This window comes from Megascapheus bottae, chromosome 6 (genome assembly GCF_031878675.1).
Source record: "Megascapheus bottae isolate mThoBot1 chromosome 6, mThoBot2.hap1, whole genome shotgun sequence".
NCBI classification, from domain to species: domain Eukaryota; kingdom Metazoa; phylum Chordata; class Mammalia; order Rodentia; family Geomyidae; genus Megascapheus; species Megascapheus bottae.
The window spans coordinates 7,219,342-7,242,561 of NC_143514.1; the positions used below are offsets into that span (position 1 = coordinate 7,219,342).

General features: G+C 39.8%; 1 protein-coding gene and 1 non-coding gene across 4 annotated transcripts in view; both read left to right on the forward strand.

The window, feature by feature from the left end:
- The window catches only part of Mtf2 (metal response element binding transcription factor 2), a 62,003-nt gene extending 39,889 nt beyond the window's left edge, over window positions 1–22,114 (forward strand). For 2 of the 3 annotated variants that reach the window (XM_090334204.1, XM_090334206.1), the window contains 6 exons: window positions 10,044–10,111; window positions 12,828–12,998; window positions 19,637–19,742; window positions 19,859–19,911; window positions 20,020–20,124; window positions 21,217–22,114. In XM_090334204.1, coding sequence (XP_090190330.1) covers window positions 10,044–10,111; window positions 12,828–12,998; window positions 19,637–19,742; window positions 19,859–19,911; window positions 20,020–20,124; window positions 21,217–21,574 — 861 coding nt within the window. In that variant the 3' untranslated portion in view covers window positions 21,575–22,114. The remainder of the gene's footprint in view (window positions 1–10,043; window positions 10,112–12,827; window positions 12,999–19,636; window positions 19,743–19,858; window positions 19,912–20,019; window positions 20,125–21,216) is intronic. The other variant, XM_090334205.1, reaches the window with a different exon arrangement.
- Window positions 3,829–3,935, forward strand: LOC150061325 (U6 spliceosomal RNA). The gene has a single exon (XR_016536087.1). It is a non-coding gene; the product is annotated as a U6 spliceosomal RNA (small nuclear RNA).
- Window positions 22,115–23,220: the final 1,106 nt, after the last annotated feature.

Genomic DNA, 23,220 nt, shown 5'->3' on the forward strand with positions numbered 1-23,220 from the left:
AAGGTGCCTTAATTCGCATACATTGATACCCTTTCTCATGTCTTGGTCCCCATTTCTATATCCTAGAGGTCCTTTCATTTAGTGTCATACTATATGGCCTTATGTATCTAGGTTTTGCTCTATTGCAAATCTCTGGTAGGAGAGCCCAAGGTTTCTACTGATTATGACAAATGAGGGAAACCATTGAGCCTAAGTTCCTTTGAGTCTGGCTTACTTCACTTAATATGATTTTTTCTAAGTCTTTCCATTTCCTAACAAATGGGGTGATGTCATTCTTTCTGACAGCAGTGTAGAATTCCATTGTCTACAAATACCACATCTTTTTGATCCACTCATCAACTGAGGAACATCTGGGTTGATTCCATATCTTTGCTATGGTAAATAGTGCTGCCATGAACATTGTTGTTGTGCTAGTGGATTTAGTATGTCCTTGTTTCTGGACAATTGGGTAAATGCCTAGTAGTGGAATTGCTGGGTCATAGGGGAGTTCTATGTTTAGCCTTTTGAGGCACTGCCACACTGCTTTCCATAGTGGTTGAACGAGTTTGCACTCCCACCAACAGTGTAGTAGTGATCCCTCCTGGCCACATCCCCTCCAGAATCTGTTAATAGTTTTCTTGATCTTGGCCATTCTAACAGGAGTGAGGTGGAATCCTAGAGTTGTTTTGATTTGCATTTCTTTTATGATCAGAGATGTTGAGCATTTCTTCATGTGTCTATAGGCTGTTTCTGTTTCTTCTTCAGAGAAGACTCTCTTAGGGGCCGGGAGTTTGGCCTAGTGGTTAAAGTGCTTGCTTAGCATGCATGAAGACCTGGGTTCGATTCCTCGGTACCACATACATAGAAAAAAGCCAGAAGTGGTGCTGAGGCTCAAGTGGCAGAGCTCTAGCCTTGAGAAAGTCCAAGGACAGTGCTCAGGCCCTGAGCTCAAACCCAGGACTGGACAAAAAAAAAAAAAAGACTCTTAGTCTGAAGCCTGTCATGGATCTTGAACTCTGGGCCGGGGAGCTGGCCCTTAACTCTCAGGGATTTAGTGCCCAGGATGACTTTGAACCGAGATACTCAGATCTCAGCCTCCTGAGTAGCTAGGATTATAGTTGTGAGCCACTGCACCCAGCTAAGTTTAGGCTTTTAATTTCTTGTGTGTGTGTGTGTATGTATGCAAATGCATATGTGTGCTGGTACATGGTCTTGAATTCAAGACCTTGTGCTCTTGCTTGGCTTTTTTACTTAGGACCAGCACTTATTACTTGAGCCACAAGTCCACTTCTGGCTTTTTTGCTGTTTATTTTAACACTACCATTGACTTTCCTACTCAAATTGACTTTAGCTAAGGGATTATAGGCTGGAACTACCAGTATCTGGCTATGATTTCTTATGTTAGCTCTTTTCTTTTCCCCTCCCTCCCTCCCTTCCTCCCTTCTTTCCTTCTTTTTTTTTTTTCCTGCCAGTCATGGGACTTGAACTCAGGGTGTGGTCCTTGGCCTTTCCTGTTTATGTGCTACCAAGGAATTTAACCCAGGGATTTGTGCATGCAAGGCAAGCACTCTTCCACTAGACCATACTCTTGGCTTTGAACTAGCATTTGCTAAAATATTAACTTGCAGGGCCTGGTGGCACATGCCTGTAATTCTAGCTATTGAGGAGTCTGAGTATCAAGGTATAATGCCAGCCCGGGCACAAAAGGACCAGAGACTATTATTTCCAATTAACCTCTAGAATACTAGAAGTGTGGCTTGGCTCAAGGGTAGGGTGGTAGCCTGAGTAGAAGAGCTCAGGGACAGTGCCCAGGCTGAGTTCAAGGGTAGGGTGGTAGCCTGAGTAGAAGAGCTCAGGGACAGGGCCATGACCCCCTCCCCCCCACCACACACACACACACACACACACACACACACACACACACACACACACACACACACACACACACACACACACACACACACACACACACACACAAAATAAATAAAATGTTAGCTTGGTCCATTGGTTCACCTAGCTACTCTAGTGGTAGCGATAAAGAAGGTAGCATTCAAGGAGATCAGGCTAGCTAGGCAAAATGTTACTTAGTGAGATCCTTGTTCACATCTCAGTCAATAAAGCCTGGCATTTTTGCATGTTCGGATCAAACCATGTAATCAGGAGGCATAAAGACGAGCACAGTTTAGGTGGTCCTGTATAAAAAGATTGGGGACATGGCTCAAGTGCTAGAGGCATTCCAAACCTTTTTTTGGAGATAATCATTTAATATGGAAAGGTAAGTTTAACTTAATGTATGATATGTCTTTTTTCTTATTGACTATTAAAAATAAAACCTATCAGGAGATTATTATAGCCTTGTTATGGTTTTTTTTTTTTTTTTTTTTTGGCCAGTCCTGGGGCCTAAACTCAGGGCCTGAGCATTATTCTTGGGCTTTCTCAAGGCTAAAATTCTACCACTTGAGTCAGCCCCACTTCTGCCCTTTTTTTCCCCCTTCTTCTATGTATGTAGTGCCGAGGAGTAGCTCCCAGGTCTTTGTGCATGCTAGCCAAACACTCTTACCAGTAGGTCAAACTCTGCCCAGTTTTATTTTTTTTTTAATTTATTGTTTTTTAAGCTTTTCTATTTTGATACTGGGGATCACTTGCTAGGCAAGTGCTTTGCCAGTGAGCTACATCCCAGCCCCTTCTTATAGTTTCTTTTTAAAAATATTTTTTGTGTATTAGTAGTACTTTAATGTTTATCATATAGAGTGTATAGTTTGTTCTTGAGGAGCTACTGTGTTTTGAAATGTTTTCTTTGAGCCAGACACTAGTGTCTCACAACAGTAATCTTACTCAGGAATCTGAGATCTGAGCTTTGAAGTTCAAAGCTAACCTCAGCAGGAAAAGTACATGAGACTCTTCAGATGATCACCCCAAAGCCACAACTTGGAGGTGTGGCTCGAGTAGTAGGGGGCTAGCCTTGAATAAAAAAATGCTCAGGGACAGCAAGAGCCCAGGTTCTGGGGTGAGGCCCCAGTACTGAGCCCTCCCCCCCGAAATATCTTTTTGCAATAATAGCTAGGTAACAATATAACATCTGTTAAAACAATAAAAATATTTGAGATTTTTTATTTTGTGGTGTCTATGTTGTGCCAGGTTGAGAACAACCTTGTTTATTTAAAATTGAATATTAATACTTCTTAGAACCTGCCTGTTGTCAGTTGTCTTTGATTTCTGATTATTTTTAATTCTTATTCTATAATAATCTACTTTCTATTAATTGTGGTCTTAAAAATTCTTTAACTCTTTAGAGCTGACAGAGTGAGTGGTTTAAGAAATAAAGCACCAGGGGCTGGGAGTGTGGTCGACTGGTAGATTGTTTGCCTAGCAGTTCCTCTCTACTGTATATACAGAAAAAGCTGGAAGTGGTGCTGTGGTTCAGGTGGTAGAGTGCTAGCCTTGAGAAAACCCAGTGGCAATGCCCAGGCCCTGAGCAGAAGCCCCATGACTGGCAGAAAAAAAAGGGGCATCTGTTTAGCAAGTGTGATGCCCTGAGTTCAAACCCTATTACCCCCCCCCATCCCCAAATCTCCAAACATTTGATAGAGGTGTGTGTGTGTGCGTGCTGTGTGCTGTCCCTTACTTACTCATTGTGGGCAAGGCTATCGCTCTACCACAGCTCCAGTCCAGCTTTTGAGTGGTTAATTTGAGATAAGATTCTCATGAATTTGTCTGCCATGGCTGACTTGGAACTGTATGCCTCAGATCTCAGCCTCTGAGTAGCTAAGATTTATGTATGTGAGCCATGGGCACCCAGCTATAGTGCTACTTTTGAAGGAGGAAGAAATACAGAGATGAAATTAGTTGGTGCTTGCTTTGGGAGTACATGTATTAAAATTGGAATGATACAGAGAAAATTAGCATGGCCCCTGCCCCAAGATGACACGAAAATTTGTGAAGCATTTTATATTTTCACATTTATTTATTTGAAATAGGAAAGGCAAAGGGTAAAAACAAGATGATTGGGAGAGCGTGGGGGAAAGAAATGGGGACAAAAAAAAATAATGAGAAGGGGTGTCAATTTGTGAGAAGTAATGTACCTACTACCTAACAAATGTAACTGTAACTCCTCTATACATTACCCTGACAATAAAAAAAGAAAAGAAAAACAAAATACAGAAATCTAGTGTTAAAAAAGAAATTAGTTGAATTGAACAATTAGGTAGAAATAGATTATATTAAAATTTGCATTAAAATAACCAAGATATAGTGAAAATCTGATTAGCACCTTAAGTGTTACATAATTATATAGAATATTAGTATACTTTTAAAATCCTTTAGTATACGTAATGTCTGTTATGAAAAACAGTCTTGATTGTTGTCGAGTATTTTATTGAAAGGAAATTCACTTGAAATTTCCTTTATTTTTATAGAATTTTTTTATACATTAAATACATAAATATTTGCTTTGTAGAAAATAAATGTAGTGTGAGAATAGTGTCTGGATGGGAGGGAGGAGGAAAAAGTTGCTGAGCTTGGTTCCATGTATCTGTAGTTAAAGCACTTGAAAGGCTGAGGCATTAGTATACGGTTTTCATAGCCAGCCTCGACTGCATAGTGAGATCCTGTATCAAAATAAAGACCAAAAACTTAATTCCCCCAAACATCCAAAAACAACACAGAAGAAGAAATTAAATTGCACAGCAAAGATTTTTCTGTTACGACTTAGTGGTTATATGATGCTTTTGTGATGTAGATAGTCTTATTTTTCTTTATTTTATTATCAGGATATTATGTAGAGAGGTTACAATTACATTCGTCAGGTAGTAGGTGCGTTACTTCACATTAATACCCCCCTTATTGATTTTACACAGCAGCTTTTTTTCTCTTTATGTAGACAGAAGAGCCAAATACAAAAGTGTCAGTAGGGGCCTGGAGTTTGGCCTACTGTTAGAATGCTTGCCTAGCACGCACGAAGACCCTGGTTCAATTCCTTGGTACCACTTACATAGAAAAAGCTGGAAATGGTGCTGAGGCTCAAGTGATAGAGCTCTAGCCTTGAGAAATTCCAAGGACAGTGCTCAGGCCCTGAGCTCAAACCCAGGACTGGGAAAAAAATAAATAAATAAAAATACAAAATGAAAACAAAAGTGTCAATAGGAGTAGTGTTGGTCTCCCTCCCTCCCTTCTTCCTTTATTTCTTTCTCTCTTCTCTACTTTTTCTTTTCTTTCTTTCCCCTTTCTTTCCTTCTTTCTCTCCTTTCTTCTCTCTCTCTCTCTCTCTCCCTCTCTCTCTCTCTCTCTCTCTCTCTCTCTCTCTCTCTCTCTCTCTCTCTCTCCCTCCCTCCCTCCCTCCCTCCCTCCCTCCCTCCCTCCCTCCCTCCCCTTGCTTGAACTCACGGCTTGGACACTTTCTTTTTGCTCATGGCTAGCTAGCACTCTACCGCTTGAGCCACAGTGCCACTTTTCAGCATTTTCTGTTTATATGTGGTACTGAGGAATTGATCCAAGGTTTCATGCATGCTAGGCAAGCCCTCGACCACTCAGTCACATTCCCAGCCAAATTGTTTTTTCTTAGAATGTGGAAAACATTTATTCTGGCAGTACTTTTACAATTCCAGGAAGTGGTTTTGCAGGAATAGAATCTATAACAAACTTGGAGGGCATTTATTTGAGAGGCAAGAGACTCACTGGGTGGAACAAATTTCTCTTGTGCTTAGTGAATGGTTTGTCATCTTTGGCCAGTGGCTGAGTCTTTCTTGTTGCTAAGAGAGAAAATGGAATTTTTTGGGGGGGCGGGCAGTCGTGGGACTTGAACTCAGGGCCTGAGCACTGTCCTTGGGCTTTTTCTCAAGGTTAGCACTCTACCACTTGAGCTACAGCACCACTACCAGCTGTTTTTCTATGTATTTGGTACTGAGGAATCAAACCTGGGTCTTCATGCATGCTAGGCAAGCACTCTTACCACTAGGCCATACTCCTAGCCCAATGGAATTTCTTATATAAATGGCAAAAGTTTGTGTAGAGCAATGTTTTCTATATCTTCAACCTCCCCCCACCCCATGCTGGAGCCAGTTGGTGTTTTGTTTTGTGGAGCTACTTGTGGTCATATGGCCTTCTACTATGACAAGCCTTTGGGCACAACACACAAGGTTTCCTTATACACTGTTTCCCTTGTCAAAAAAATAAAATAGTAGATATTAAGAATATGGACACAAGCTGGGACATGGTTCAGCCCCATTGACTTTATAGAACCTATGGGGAATGAGGCCAAAGTCATATATTTGAAAGTCAATTTGCAAAGACTGGACAAAGGTAGTTGATTTGACAGCTGAAGAACTGACTGGTACCAATTAAAAAATTCCAACTGGATGGTCTGATTTATTATAGTTGCATTTTTAGTTTACTAAACACAGAAAAGTGAGCTTTGGATTATTTTCTGTGCAAAATAAAGAGTTCTGAGAATGCCATTAAATATAGATAAAAATAAGTACTAAAAGGAGATTCGTTAGGATTTTCTAAAAGTACAATGGTATTTCAGAAACCAGGTTAATTTTGATAAAATTATTTGCGATATTTGTGATTGAACTCAGGACCTTACACTTGCTAGGCAAAATGTTCTTTCATGTGAGCCACTCCTCCACCTCCTTCCCTTTTCCTTTTCAGTTTGTTTTTCAGATAGTGTCTTGGAAGCTTTTGCCTGGATGGGCGTTGGGCTGCCACAATACTAACTCCGACTCCTTAAGTAGTTATTACAGGTGCATAGTACACACCTAGCACCAATTTCCTTTCTTTATATTGCTTATAACAGTGTTTTGTCAAATGCTATAGTTTAGTTATAATGCAACTTGATTTTGTGTAGCAAAAATGTGAACTGGTTAAAGAAAAAAGGATTTGTAATGAAAAATAAGTATAATGTAATCAGTGGCTTAGAACATTTTTGAAGGAGAGCAGTGGAGGGCTACAAGATTTTTCTTTGACTAGAAAAGCATGTCAGAATCAAAAGAAAAGATCATCTGGAAGAATGGAGCTCATAATAAAAAAGTTATGACGTTTTTAAAAGATTTATTCCATTACTCATTAATTTATCTATTGTCAGTCCTGGAACTTGAACTCAGGGCCTGGGTTGCTGTCCCTGAGCTTTTTTTTTTGCCAGTCCTGGGCTTAAGCTCAGGGCCTGAACACTGTCCTTGGACTTTTCTCAAGGCTAGAGCTCTACCACTTGAGCCTCAGCACCTCTTCTAGCTTTTTCTAAGTATGTGGTACCAAGGAATCAAACCCGGGTCTTCGTGCATGCTAGGCAAGCACTTTAACCACTAGGCCAAACTCCCGGCCCGTCCCTGAGCTTTTTTGTGTGGTCAATCATGGGACTTGAACTCTGGGCTTGGGCGCTGTCCCTGAGCTCTTTAGCTAAAGGCTATTGCCTTACCCTTGAGCCACAGCACCACAGCCAGCCACTTACGGTTAATTGGAGATAAGAGTCTCAGGACATTAGTACCCAGGCTGGCTTTGAACCTCAATCCTCAGATCTCAGCCTCCTCAGTAGTTAGGATTACAGGCCAGGCTCCCCTGAGCTTCTTATGCTCAAGGCTAGCAGTGTTCTGCTTGAGCCACAGCCCCACTTCTGGCTTTTCTGTTTGAATGGTACTGAAGAATTGTACCCAGGGCTTGATGTATGCAACACCAGCACTCTGCCACTAAGCCATTCTCCCAAGTTCTGGACAGCAGAATTCTTAGAATCTTTGTCACTCTTGCCTTGACAGTTGGAGGGAAGAGCAGCCCTGGTACTAGGGATTGAACTCATCGGATAAAATTTTCCATTCAGGTTGATAAAATCAAGATTGTACCTGTGAAGAACTAACCTACTCTCATACTTAAAGCTGATAGCTGAGTTTAGATACTTTCAGAATTGTAAGGGGGATGGAAGGTTTTATCGACCAGTCTTCTTCAGTAGGTGCATCAGCTTTGGTCAGTGGCAGTAGTAAGCCAATGTGGAATGACTAGGCCTCATTCTTTTGTAAAAGAGATGGTAGATAGCCTGATATCTGTGACTCATGCCTGTTATCCTTGTTATTCATGAGGCTGAGATCTGAGGATTGCAGTTTGAAGACACCTATGGTAGAAAGTCCACAGACTTAGCTCCAAATGGACCACTAGAGAAGTGGCACTGTGGCTCAAAGTAGTAGAGCCCTAGCTTTGAGTGAAAAAGCTCAGATATAGTGTCCAGGCTCTGAGATCAAGCCCCTGAACACTCCCCCCCCCCCCCAAATAAAAAAAAAAAGTCTGGGAGTATAGCCTAGTGGTAGAGTGCTTGCATAGCATGCATGAGACCCTGGGTTTGATTCCTTGGTACCACACACTCAGAAAAAGCTGGAAGTGGTGCTATAGCTCAAGTGGCAGGGCACTAGCCTTGAGCAAAAAATGTCCAAGGACAGTGCCTAGGTCCTGAGTTCAAGCCTGAGGACTGGCAAGGGGAGGGGGAGAGGGAGAGAGAGGAGGAGGAAGATGGTAGTCTTGATGAAAGGTTGAATTAAATGTAGGTTTTATTTCTTTACTCTGTAAGGTCTTGATGAATTCATTCTTGCTTAAATAGGATGTCTAGAGCTTGAGGGTATCTTGTAGTCTCACTTCTATTTTGAAAATGTGAGACTCTCAAAAAGAATTTAAAAATGATTCTTTATAATTGTGCACCGGGAAATTTTCAGTATGAGGAAGTAATATGCCTGAGCACTGATTGTCAAAGAAAGGACTTACTGTCATTTGAGGTTTAGTTTCTAGCTTCTCCTTAAGTAGCAAGGGAAATTTGAGCAGTTTATTTAATCATATTTATCAACTCATCAAATGGAGTAGATACCTTACTAGCTGTAGTACCCTTTTGTGCAGATTTATTTGCTCTTTTGCTTAAAGCTGTTTTAAGATTTGTCACTTTCATTTGTTAAAAGTACAGACTGCTGTGGTTTTAAGTGAAGCTGGGTACAATAACTCATATCTGTAATCCTAGATAATCTGGAGGTTGAGATCTGAGGACCATGATAAGTCAAATGTGGGGCTGGGAATGTGGCTTAGTGGTGGAGTGTAGCTGGAAATGGGGCTATGGCTCAAGCAGTAGAGTGCTAGCCTTGAACAAAAGAAGCTCAAGGACAGCGTCCAGGCTCTCAATTCAAGCTCCACACCTGCAAAAACAAGTCTATGCTTTTTTTTTTTTTTTAATTTGGCCTAGTGGTAGAAAGTAGACTACTTGCCGAGCATGCATGAAGACCCAGATTTGATTCCTGAGTATCACATATATAGAAAAGCTGAAGTGGTGCTGTGGCTCAAGTTGTGGTAGAGTGTTAGCCTTGAAGAAAGCCCAAGGACAGTGCTCAGGCCCTGAGTTCAAGCCCCAGGACTGCCAAAAAAATAAAAATACATAAAATAAAAAGGCCCAAACTTTTAAGAATAGGCAGAACAATCTCATCAGGAGTGGAGGGGGGAAATCCTATTGGATCACAATAGAGTTATTTTCTAGTATTGAATATGTATATTTCAAAATGGTTTGTGATGATGGAAAACTATGAGTGATTTGTATTCTACAAAGCTAGAAAATAAAAGCAAAACTGCATTCAAAATTAGGAATTAAAGTCTCCAATTTCACAGAATTTTTTAAAATAGAGATTATGGAAGTATTAGAAATTTCATTACTTCTTATATTCCTCTTGATATAAGGAGCTTATCGTAAATATTTAGCATATTCTAGCATATTTCTTCAGATCGTAGAACTAAAACTTTTCATTAATATTAAAATGTCATTTTTATAATATTTTTGATTCCTTAGTAAACATATATCATTTAATTCAAATACTCAGCTAATAACATAATCAGCACAAAATTTATTTCTTTTTTGTAGGTAAGAAACTAAGCCTTGAAAGGTTAAATGGCCCTTGTAGGTCACATAGTAAGTGAATACCTGGAATTAGAACTTATACTCTTTCTGACTACCAGTCAGTTCTCTAGTCACATTGCCTCTGCATAGTTCCTGTATATTACAAATGATATTACAGATAATATTGTATCATATTAAATTGTTTCTTAATACTTCACAGCTGGCAGACACACCAAAATCTGAAAGATATGAGCATGTTCTGGAGGCATTAAATGATTACAAGACCATGTAAGTTGACTTATTTTATGTATTCCTGTGAAGACAGTTACTGAGTATAAAGAACAATAAAGATTTGTGAGAGCTGGGTGCCAATGGCTCATACCTATAATCCTAACTACTCAGGAGTCTGAGATCTAAGGATTATGGTTCAAAGCCAGCCTGGGTACTAAAGTCTGTAAGACTCTTATTAACCACCAGAAAACCAGAAGTGGCACTGTGGCTCAAGTGATAGAGCACTAGCCTTGAGCTGAAGAGCTCAGGGACAGTACCCAAGCCTAGAGTTCAAGCCCTACAACCAACCAACCCTCCCCCCCTTTTTTTTTTGTAGAATTGGTGTAACAAGTATATACCATTTTGAACCTTTTAATGTCTATATTTTGGAGGTACAGTAAAACAGGGATTATTGAGGAATAGATAAAGAAGCTTTGAGCACGGGGGCCTACACCTGTAATCTTAGCTACTCAGGAGGCTGAGGTCTGATGTCTGAGGGTCGTGGGAAAAAGCCAGATGTGGTGCTGTGGTTCAAGTGGTTGAGGGCTAGCCTTGAGCACAGAGAGGGATAGTGCTCAGGCCATTGGACTAGAAAAAGAGAAAAAGGAAAAACAAAAACAAAAAAAACCAGGAAATACTATTTGTGGGAATGAGTAGGTAGGAGTCATATCAGTATGTTTTGTTGTAGAAGCATATATGGTAGTCATATATTCTTATTATGGAGTTTACCCAAGGGAAAGTAAATTCTTGCTGGCTGCCAAAATAGAAAAGGCAGAAATATATAGGAATATAGTCTGTTGGAAAGGTAGAAATCATGCATGTTTTCAAGAACTACATATTGTATTACTAATGGTTACAGAAAGGTAGTTATTACTGATCTGAGAGGCCTGAAATAATTAAGTGATATTATTTGCCCAAATTGTTACTAATCTCTGTCTTTCAAAAACATTTATATTTCTTAAATTTTTTCACATTGCCACATAAATCTTACAAATGTGTATATACAGACTCCAACATTACAATTTGGGGAAGTTTTTTTTTTGCAGGGAGAAGGGGGGGTCAGTTGTGCGGCTTGTACACTGGTCCTACCATTTGAGCCATAGTACCACTTCTACATTACAAATTTTTATTACAAGTTACAGTTTTGAACTTGCCAACAATTTCTCATTAATTAATGTGTTAATTACTAGTGACCAGCTGAAAAAAAACTGTAAGGCAATTGATAGAATATTGGTTGACAACAGATTCTGATTATGACATAGGATGTCAAATCTATCCATTTCTATTGTGGCAGAAATGGAGATCTCCATTCTTTTTTTTTTTTTTTTCATTTTTTTTAAAGACTTTATTAACATTGATTTTTACATCATACTTCAAATGACATGTTTAACAAGTTCTATTCTTTTTTGTTTGTTTTTGCCAGACCTGGGCTTGAACTCAATCTGGTCATTATTCTTAAGCTTTTTTTGTTCAAGACTAGCATTCTACCACTTGAGCCATGTGCCACTTTTACCTCTTTCTCTTTATTTGGTGCTGAGGAATTGAACCAAGGCTTCATGCATGCTAAGCAAGCACTGCTAAATCAGGATCCCAGCTCTCCCCCTATTTATTTATTCATTTATTATTAATTTTTTGTTGGTTGTGAGACTTGAACTCTGGATCTGGGTGTTCTCCTTGCGCTTTTCACCTAAGACTACCACCCTACCCCTTGAGTCACAGTGCCACTTCTGTTTTTAAGGGGATTAATGGAGATAAGTCTCAGGTACTTTTTAGTGCCCAGGCTGGCTTTGAATCATGATCCTCAGATCTCAGCCTCTAGAGTAGCTAGGATTACATTCAGGGAGGCTTCAGGGAGGATTAATAGAACTAAGGTAATAAAACCCTGAAAAGAATATAGAAGGGATAGCAGTATGTTTTTCAGAAGGTATAGTCTGTACTATAGTACTTCCTACTTAAGTTATTAAACAGTTCTATATTTATGCACACAGTTCTACCTGAAATAATTTATGGGGGAGAGGGGTTTACTAGTCTTGGGGCCTGAGCGCTGTCCTTGGGCTTTCTTAAAGCTAGAACTCTACCACTTGAGCCACAGCACTACTTTCAGCCTTTCCTATGTGTGTAGTACCAAGGACTTGAACCCATGTCTTTGTGAATAGTAGGCAAGCACTCTACCAGTAGGCCAAATTCCGGCCTTAAAACCTTTTTTTTGAGATACCCATTTTTTTTTTTTTTAATCGTAGAACACTTAAAATCCAGTGAAAAAAATTGGCATGAGTCTTCTTTGCTTCAAGTATTTGGCTTCCCCTTTCCTCCTTCCTTTTTCCCCTCCTGGTATGGGAGTTTGAACTCAAAGTCTTAGGCTCTAACTCAGGACCCTGAGGCAGGAGGATCACATATTGAGGCTAACCTGGGCTATGTAGTGGGAGCCTATCTCAAAACAAACAAGATCTATAAAACCTGGTTTAAGTAATCTTTCAACTTGAGTATCCCAAATGCTGGGACCATGTGTTCATACCATGTTTAGATGCTGTGATCTAAAAAACAAAGTAGACAGGAAATTTCCTCACTTTTGAATCTGTCCCTTGCCCTTTGATGTCCTACTGTGGACCAGCTCTGGGTTCTAGTATGTTTGAGTTTACATGTATAAGGGCCTTATAACTAAAAGTTAAAAGTTAAGGTCTACCATATATACATGTTTAGTTTTTAAAATTTTAATTAATTTTTTAAAATTTAGGTTTATGTCTGGGAAGGAAATTAAGAAGAAAAAGCATTTGTTTGGATTGCGAATTCGTGTTCCTCCTGTGCCACCAAATGTGGCTTTCAAAGCAGAGAAAGAACCTGAAGGAACATCCCATGAATTTAAAATTAAAGGCAGAAAGGCATCCAAACCTGTATCCGATTCAAGGTAAAAGTTGATCTGTCACTTAGTTTTTCTCTTTAGCTTATTGTAACTAAAATTTCATTTGAAAGTGCAAGTGGCAGTTACCTTAATTTTTTTCCTCCTGTCAAAAACTTCTTTCTTAGATAAAAGCAGAAAGAGTTGATGATAGAGATGTGCTTATTTTAGGCTTTCCAGGAATCAAACCTGTTCAGTTAAACAAAACAGCTTAAATACTGGCCTGTTTGTATGTTTCTTTGTTTGTTTTTCATTTGAAGTGTTGAGCACAGATACCAAATGCCTTATCATTAAAGGACTGGGGATAAAAGAGATTAAAACAGCCTTTTCCATTTTTCCTGATAGGGTTACATTCTAGTGGGAAAGAAAGGTAATTAGTAAATAAAATAGGCCTGGAACTTTGGCCTAGTGGTAGAGGGCTTGCCTAGCATGCTTGAAGACCTGGGTTTGATTCCTCAGTATCACATACATAGAAAAAAAAATGCTGGAAGTGGGGCTGTGGCTCAAGTGGTAGAGCCTTCGCCTTGAGTAGGGCTCAGGCCCTGAGTTCAAGCCCCAGGACTGACAAAAAAAAGTCTTTGTTAAGTTATAAATTGGAGCTGGGTGCAGTTCAATTCCTTGGTACAACATACTGAGTTGTGCTGTGGCTGAAGTGGTAGAGCTCTAGCCTTGAGAAAGTCCAAAGACGGCACTTAGGTCCTGGGTTCAAGTCTCAGGACTTGTTCCCCCCCCTAAAAAAAAATTACTGCACGTACTGTTGTCATTTATAATTTTTTAGTATACTGATTTAGAGTTGAGGATCAATAGGTACTTTGAACTTTAAAAAGCTTAATGTTGGGCCAGGAGTTGGGCGTAGTGCTTGCCTAGCATGCACGAAGACCCGGGTTCAATTCCTCGGTACCACATACATAGAAAAAAGCCGGAAATGGTGCTGAGGCTCAAGTGGTAGAGCTCTATCCTTGAGAAAGTCCAAGGACAGTGCTCAGACCCTGAGCTCAAGCCCAGGACTGGCAAAAAAAAAAAAAAAAAAAAAAAAGTTAATACATAACAGACAATTGAGACTTAAAGAACGACCATCTAAGTGATGGGAATGATAAGGATATTCTAGGTATTAGAAATAATAAGCACAGCCAGAGGCGGTGGCTCATCCCTGTAATCCTAGCTACTCAGAAGGCTGAGATCTGAGGATCAAGATTCAACGCCAGCTCAGGCACAAAAGAACCTGAGACTCATCTCCAGTTAACCTCTAGAAAATAGGAAGTGGGGCTTGGCTGAAAGGTATGGTAGCCTTGAGCTGAAGAGCCCAGGGACAGCGCCCAGGCCAAGTTCAAGCCCCATGACCCTCAAAAAAAAAAAAAAGAAGAAAGAAAAGAAAAAGGGAAAAAGAAATAGCAAGTACAAAGTCAGGAGCCAGATTTTAGGAACTAACAGAAAACCAATGTGGCATGTATGAGGAGTGCAAAGGAACAGATCTTGGAAAGAGTGGGTGGTCTTGGTCACATGGGATCTTGTAGTTTCATAAGTATTTTCTGTTTATTTTTTCTTTAGAATAATGCAGAGTCATTTAAAAAGTGATATAAGCAGATTTAAACTCCTCTCTACACACACACACACACACACTCTCTCTCTCTCTCTCTCTCTCTCTCTCTCTCTCTCTCTCTCTCTCTCTCTCTCTCTCTCTCTTTTTTTTTGCCAGTCCTGGAGCTTGGCCTCAGGACCTGATCACTGTCCTTGGGCTTTTTCATCAAGGCTAGTACTCTACCACTTGAGCTACAGCACCATTTATGGCCTTTTCTATGTATGTGGTACCAAGGAATCAAACCCAGGTCTTAGTGCATGCTAGGCAAGCAGTCTACCACTAGGCAAACTCTCCCGCCCCCCTCTTCTGTCCTTGAGCTAAAACTGAAGGAATGCCTAGGTTAGGTCCATGAGCTTCTTTTTTCTTTTCCCTCTTCCCCCAGCCTGGGGCTTGAACTCAGGGCCTGTGCACTGTCCTTGGGCTTTTTCCTCAAGGCTAGTACTCTGCCACTTGAGCCACAGGACCACTTCCAGCTTTTTTATGTAAGTGGTACCGAGGTATTAAACCTGGATATTGATGCATGATATGATAGGAAAGCACTCTACCATACACCAAACTCCTTGCCACCTCCTTACTTTAGCCTTTTTGGTAAGTAATTGGAGGTAAGAATCACATGGGCTTGCCTCCCCGGTATTGGTGTTGGCTTTAAATATATCTCTGCCTCCTGAGTAGCTATGGTTATAGTCATGAGCCACCAGGGGCTGACTCGAATGCTGTTTTGAGAATAGTATAGATATAGTAAGATTAAAAAGCAAAGAAAATAAAGAAATGTATTTCTGTAGGTCCGAGGTAATCAGTAGTTGCTTTCAAGATTAGATTGTGAATACATACAAGATTACTGTTACAGGTCAAATTGACTGGATTTGCTAATTAATTAAATTTATCTAGTCTCGGTCCCCTTCCTATCTCTCAGTTCTTTCCCAGTGCTGTGTTTAAACTCAGGGCCTGGGAACTGTCCATGGGCTTCCTGAAGGCTAATGCTCTAGCACTTAAGCCACAGCAAACTTCTGGAGTTTTCTGTGTATGTGGTTCCAAGGAATTGTACCCCAGGCTTTGTGCGTGCTAGGCAAGCCACTTTACCACTGGGCTAAACTCATGGCCCTCTTTTCCCTCCCTCCCTCCCTCCCTTCCTTCCTCTCTTCCTTCCATTCTCTTTCCTTCTTCCCTCCCTCCCTTTTCTAGTCCTGGGGCTTGAATTTAGGGTCTGGGCGTCTTCCCAGAGCTTTGCCATGTGAGTACTACCAGCTTTTTTTCTGTGTATTTACTTCTGAGGAATCAAACCCAGAGCTTCATGCATGCTAGGTAAGCACTGTATAACTAAGCCACCTTCCAAGCCCTGATAGTTGCCAGTCTTCCTTCCATCTTCCTGCCTGCCTGCCTGCCTTCCAGTCCTGTGGCTTGAACTCAGGACCTGAGCACTGTCCTTGGACACTTTTTGCTCAAGGCTAGCACTCTACCACTTCTGGCTTTTTCTATGTATGTGATACTGAGGAATTGACCTTGGGTTTTTGTGCACGCTAGGCAAGCACTCTACTACTAGGTCAAAGTCTTGGCCTGGGGATGCTAGTATTTCTTTATCAAGATGCCAACATAGTTTGACAAACATATATACCAAGTGTTTTTTGGCAAGATGATTGAAGTATTTTTCTGCTTCTACTTGTTGAGCTTGAGGTTGTTTAGGGCTGCTTGAGTGATGTGAAATATGTAAGTGAATTGATTTGTAAGTAAGGAGCTTCTAGAAATAAACTAGGCAATTAAATTTAGAAGCTGATTTGTAAAGCTAAGAGAATGAATGAAAATATCTGTGGAGAAGTTGAGAGAGAAGAAAAGACTTAAAATGATATAAGTTGGATACAATTTGGAAGTACCAGGTTTGGTGATGAATTCCTATAGTTTGCAGCTACTGAAAAAGTTAGAGATTGGGAGATTGCCATTGGAGGACAGCTCAGGGAAAGTGAGTAATACCTCTATCCAGCAAATAAGCTGTTCATGTCTGTAATCCCATTCTAGGTAGGAGAGGCCTTAAATAGGAGGCTCTTGGTCTAAGACTGGTCCTGGCAAAATCTGAGAAATGACCTAAACTTAGCAAGTCCAAGGCTCTGACTCAAACCCCAATATTTTTGAAGTGGTAAAATACAGATTGAAAAAGTAGAAAACAGGGACTTGAATCACTTGGCTTTTTCACTTAAGGTTAGTCCTCTGTCCTTTCAGTTACACTTCTACTCCTGAAACCAGGAAAGTTTGATGTCATGAAAGTTAAAAGAAAGGGTCTGTTTAGAGAAAAGTAGTATATTAGAAAAACGTATATTTAACTATTGGATGCTTATGAAAGATAGATTTTGTTATTTGTGGCCTTGACAAAAGGATACAAGGCAGATTGGAATGGCTTGAAATGCTGTTGTATGAGGCACTTTGTATTTTATATCCAAGAAATAGGCTTCTTTCACATTTCATATGTATATTCAAAATAATAATAGGACCAGTTTGGCCTAGTGGTAGAACGCTTGCTTAGCATGCACAAAGACCTGGGTTCAATTCCTTGGTACCACATACATACAAAAAAGTCGAAAGTGGTGCTGTGGCTCAAGTGGTAGAGAGCTCTAGCCTTGAGAAAGCCCAACGACAGTGCTCAGGCCCTAGGTTCAAGGCCCAGGACTGGCCAAAGATAGATAAATTAATTAATAATAAGAGTGGTAAGGGTAAAGGGAGGAGAAAATGATCTTCAAGAATTCTGATTGAGAAGGAAGAAAGTGGGAAGTCAAAATTGTCAAAGTTCCAAAGATTTACTATGAATGGAAGCTGACAAATGAAATGGCAGCTGCAGTGTGCAGTGTGATTAGTAAATGATTTGTTTGTATATATATGTTTGGGTATTTGTGTTTATTGGTTGTGGGACTTGAGCTCGGCCTGGGCACTGTCCCTGAACTCCAGCTCAAGGCTAGCACACTCTACCAGTTGAGCCACAGCCAGTTTTGTAGTGGTTAATTGGAGATAAGAGTTTCACAGACTTTCTTGCCTGGGTTGGTTTTGAACTGCAGTCCTCAGATCTCAGCCTCCTAAATAGCTAGGATTACAGATGTGAGCCACTGATGCCCATCATCATCATCATCATCATCATCATCATCATCATCATCATCATTATAGTTGTTGTTCTTATTTTTGTTGGTCATGGGGCTTGAACTCTGGGCCTGGGTGCTGTCCCTGAGCTCTTTAGCTCAAGGCTACCACCCTACCCCTTGAGCCACAGCCCGCCCATCTCCCAGTTTTCTGGTAGTTAATTAGAGGTAGGAGTCTCATACTTTAGTGCCAGTACTGACTTTGAACCACAGTCCTGAGATCTTAGCCTTCTGATTAGCTAGGATTATAGGTGTGAGCCACCAGGCCCAGCTATGATTGTTTTTAAAATGATAAATAATTAGGATCTATTTTTGTTGTGGGGCTTGAACTTGGGACACTCTCCCTGAATTCCACTTTCAGTTTTTGAGTAGTTAATCGGAGATAATAGTCTGATAGGGACTTTTGTGCTTGGGCTGGCTTTGAACCTTGATCTCAGCGTCCTCACAAGCATGAGCCACTACGCCCAACTAGGCAGTTTATATTTTCTTTTTTTTTTTTTGGTGAGTCATGGGGCTTGAACTCAGCCTGGGCACTGTCCCTGAACTCTTCAGCTCAAGGCTACCACCCCACCCCTGGGCCTGGGCCTGGGCATTGTCCCTGAGCTTTCTGCTCAAGGCTTCGACCTGCCCTTGAGCTAAGCCCCACTTCCCCTTTTCTAGAGGTTAATTGGAGATAAGAGTCTCAAGGATTTTCATGCTTGGGCTGGCTTTGAACCTTGATCCTTAGATCTCAGCCTTCTGAGTAGTGGGCCACAATGCCCGCCCACAGTTTATATCTTAAGGGACTGTTATCTCAATGAAATACAAAGTAAAAAAAGACTGGGGTTCGATTCCTGGGTATAATATACATTGACGAAAACCAGAAGTGGTTGGGCACAGAAAGGATCAAGGACAGGGTACAGACCTTGAGTTCAAACCCCAGGTCTGGCAAAAAAGAAAGTTTTAGTAAACAGAAGGTATACAAGTTATTTCTGGAGTTAAGGGAATATAATTACATAGTATTGATAATACATCATAGTCATTTGAAGTATGTAATAGAGTAAATACTATGAAGACTTCCCTAAAGGAAGAAATGCTTACTGTTCCTCTGACTTTCACTGTGTAATCCTGTTCTAGTAATTGTCTTCATTATAAATTAGAGGAGAAAACAGTTCCACAAACAGTTTTGTACTGATGGTACTGATGGCTAATGCTTGTAATTCTAGCTACTGAGGAGGCTGAGATCTGAGAGTCTTGTGGTTCAAAGCCAACCCAACCCCTGGTAGGAAAGTCTATGCTATGGGATGCCCCATTCTGGGCAATTCTACAGGTTTTCTAGTGGTTAATTGGAGATCAGAGTCTCACAGACTTTACTGCCTGGGCTGGCTTTGAACAGGGATCCTAAGATCTCAGTCTCCTGAGTAGCTAGGATTACAGGCATGAGCCACCACGCCCCTTTACATCTAGTATACTTGTGGCTACTTTTAAAATGTTTTATTTCCATGGCATGTATATTCTAGAATTATAAAAAGAACTTTTTTCCTTGAACTTTTTTTATTTTTGTTTTTCTTGCCAGTACTGGGACTTGAACTCAAGGCCTGGGCTCAGTCCCTGAGCTTTTATGCTCAAGACTAACACTCTACTACTTTGGCAGAGTGATGTTTAATTGGAAATGTGACTTTCATGGACTTTGCTGTCTGGGCTGATTTCAAACTAATCCTCAGATCTCAGCCTCCAGGGTAGATAGAATGATAAGCATAAGCCAGTATTTCCTTTAACTTTTCAGATTATAAAATCCCAAGTTAACAATGTTATTTGTTTCAAAGTAGAATATATTATCTATGTACACTTGAATGAACTGATAAATCTTGTTACCATTAATGTAAATAGAAAAATAAATTACATATCTGTAATTATATTTAAACTTACACTTTTTGTGGAGAGATTAATACATTATGGGTTTTCTATTTTAGGGAAGTAAGTAATGGAATAGAAAAAAAAGGAAAGAAAAAATCTGTAGGTCGTCCTCCTGGTCCATATACACGAAAAATGATTCAAAAGACTGCTGAGCCAACTTTGGTAAGTGGAATGATTGGTCTGTCTTGTGAGAGAGTAAACTTGTGAAGTTGCTGAGAAGTTCGTGTTTTTTCCTATTACTGTAGATCTATGTCCTAAGTATATATTTTTATTTCCAGGATAAAGAATCCATTTCTGAGAATCCTACGTTGGATTTACCTTGTTCTATAGGGTAAATAGAAAGCTATTTTTTTCTTAGGAATTTTCATTTTGAGGGAATTAGTCTCTTTCTATTGTTATGTAATATAGTTGTTATACCATTTAAATTCTTTTGTCTCAGGAGGACTGAGGGAACTGCACACTCGTCCAATACCTCAGATGTGGATTTCACGGGTGCTTCCAGTGCAAAAGAAACTACCTCGTCTAGTATTTCCAGGCACTATGGGTAGGTTTGTTTTTTTTTTTTTTTGGCCAGTCCTGGGCTTGAGCTCAGGGCCTGAGCACTGTCCTTGGACTTTCTCAAGGCTAGAGCTCTACCACTTGAGCCTCAGCACCACTTCTGGCTTTTTTTCTATGTATGTGGTACCGAGGAATTGAACCTGGGTCTTTGTGCATGCTAGGCAAGCACTCAACCACTAGGCCAAACTCCCAGCACCTATGGGTAGGTCTGTTCTTCTTTAATTTTCTTGTAGGTTTTGGTAATAACTAAATAATGTTTAACAATTAAAATGAATAGTTCCAGTTTTTTGAACAGCAATCCATATGCATATTCCTCACATTGTTAATAGTCAGTGGAATATTTTTGCTTTTAGAATATGCAGTAAATTTTTTAACAATAGCTGGGCATTCTGGCTCATGCCTGTAATCCTAGCTACTTGGGAGGCTGAGTTCTGAGGATCGGGTTCAAAGCCAGCTTGAGCACTAAAAGTTTTTGGGACTCTTATCTCCAATAGAAAACAGGAAGTGGGGCTGTGGTTCCAGGGGTAGGGTGATATGGCCTTAAGCTCAAGAGCTCAGAGACAGTTCCCAGATCCAGAGTCCAAGCCCCATGACCCATAAAAGAAATTTGTATCGATAGCCAATGTTTGCAGGCTGTGCTGTATACCTCCCCCCTCACCCTCCCTCTTTGCTTCTCCTTCCTTCCTTCCCTTTCACCAGACCTGGGCTTGAGCTCAGACCCTGAGCTCTATCCTTGAATTTTTTTCTCAAGGCTAGAGCCCTACCACTTGAGCTACATCACCATTTCTGGCTTTTTCTATGTATGTGGTACCCAGGAATTACCCCTGGTCTTCATGCATGCTGGCAAACACTCAACCACTAGGGCAAACTCCTGGCCCCTGTGCTTTACATATTTCTATTAGTTCTTCTGATGTGCTTATTATGTAAGTATTCTTTAGACTAAAAAGATTGTTTCATCTGTCCTGTAAGTCCAACATGGACACATAAATCTTTTTGCCAATCTTTTTGCCAATGAAAGCATTTAGGATTTAAAAAACAAACAAACAAAAAAAAAACTGTGACTTTTTCTTTTCTGTAGATTGTCTGACTCCAGAAAAAGAACTCGCACAGGAAGATCTTGGCCTGCTGCAATACCACATTTGCGTAGAAGAAGAGGTCGTCTTCCAAGAAGAGCACTCCAGACGCAGAACTCAGAAATTGTAAAAGATGATGAAGGCAAAGAAGATTATCAATTTGAAGAACTCAACACAGAGATCCTGAATAACTTAGCAGATCAGGAGTTACAACTCAATCATCTGAAAAACTCCATTACTAGTTATTTTGGTGCTGCAGGTAGAATAGCATGTGGTGAAAAATACCGAGTTTTGGCTCGTCGGGTGACACTTGACGGAAAGGTGCAGTATCTTGTGGAGTGGGAAGGAGCAACTGCATCCTGACTGTAGGACTGAACATTATGTTCACTGCACTCTCAGTTTCTGTAGGTACTGTTCAGAGCCCTAAAGGAGTCTGGCTTTTACTATCTTTCTTAATAAAACAAAACAAAACAAAAAAAATGACAAGAGGAGATGATACTAGCCTTAACATGTATTTGTCACTGTTACGGATATTGTCATAAAAAATATCTTTTAAAAATCAGAACAGAGACTTAATTTTTTAAATCTTCAGATTTGTAGAATGTTTCTAGGATAGGATATTAAATATGATTCCAACACATGCATGGTATTAGATAATTTCTCTAATGAATTCATTGAGTCAGTTTTTGTGATGTGGTTATCACAGCAAACAGATCAAGTAGATAGCACAAGTACTTGGAAAAACATTGTCTGTTTTGTTACCAAAATGTTGGAAAAATGAATATTTCAATACCTTTTAGATTTCATAAAGTGCAGTGTATATAATGCCTACCGAAAGACTGTAAAATAATTGAAATTTTCTTTCAAGCAAAGTGTAAAAAATATATTGAGCCTGTAAATTGCTCTGTGACTAGACTTCATTGTCGTCTTAATATATTCTTTGCATGTACATATATATACACGCCTGTGTATATATATGTGTGTGATTATGTGACCTATGCAATACAAATTATGGGAATTGGCAGCTTTGGAGCATATAATCCCATAATTCTTTTTTCAGGAATAGTTGCAGTATTTACACAGCAGCATTTCTTCTCAGGCTTTTATTGGGTGCTGTTGCTTGCTATGTATGAAGAGAAATGTGTCAAACAAGTCTTAGTGTATACTGAAGAAGGTTTGAACACCAGTGTTCTGGGCTTCTAGAATACTTTCACTGTGAGTCCTTGTGACTCAGCTGTTAGTACCTGAAACATTCAAGTGACATCAACATTATTTCCTACTAGGAGTAACATTTTCGAGTTTTCATGGCACATTATGATTGTAAATGTCTCAGTTCAAACAGTAAGTCTGTAGGAGTCCCATGAAGATTCCTGAAATGTCTGTAGTACCTGTTAGTCTTGTCTGAATAAGTGAGTGTAGTGTGAACAAAGTATTTTATTGCACAGGGTTAACAAACAGTATGTTGCCAGCTGTGGCTGCTGCTGTTTTATTACAACATTACCTCTTGTTTTTATAAAATATTACCAAGATTTAAATTGATAACTTTATTTTACATGTAAAAAGATCAGTTTTCTTTATCACCAGTGTTAGAGTTGTCCTGTTTTTTTTTTCTGTTTTGTTTCATTTTCTTTCTTAGCCAAAGAGTGAACAGAAGAATATTCTTATTTTGGTGGCTATTCATTTTACTTTTAAAAGTGATTGATGGACATTAGGCTAAGATTTGGGGGGAATTTGCTGCCAAAATGAAAAATGTGTAAAGAGTAGTTATGACAGAGTGGTAAAATTGTGGTTTTAGTACTTATTTATTCCATTAATTGATTATTTGATTTTCTATAAAGAAAGTTGCTTTATTTCTTTAAGCATCTTCAAAAGATGACTTTTTCTTGTCACATTATAGCCAAAAGAAGCAGAGAACTTCACTGTCCTGCATTTGGTTCCTGGTTGACCAGGTACAGATGAGCTTTACAAAAGTGCTAATTAAAAATGGTCACTTCTGTTTACCTCCACCA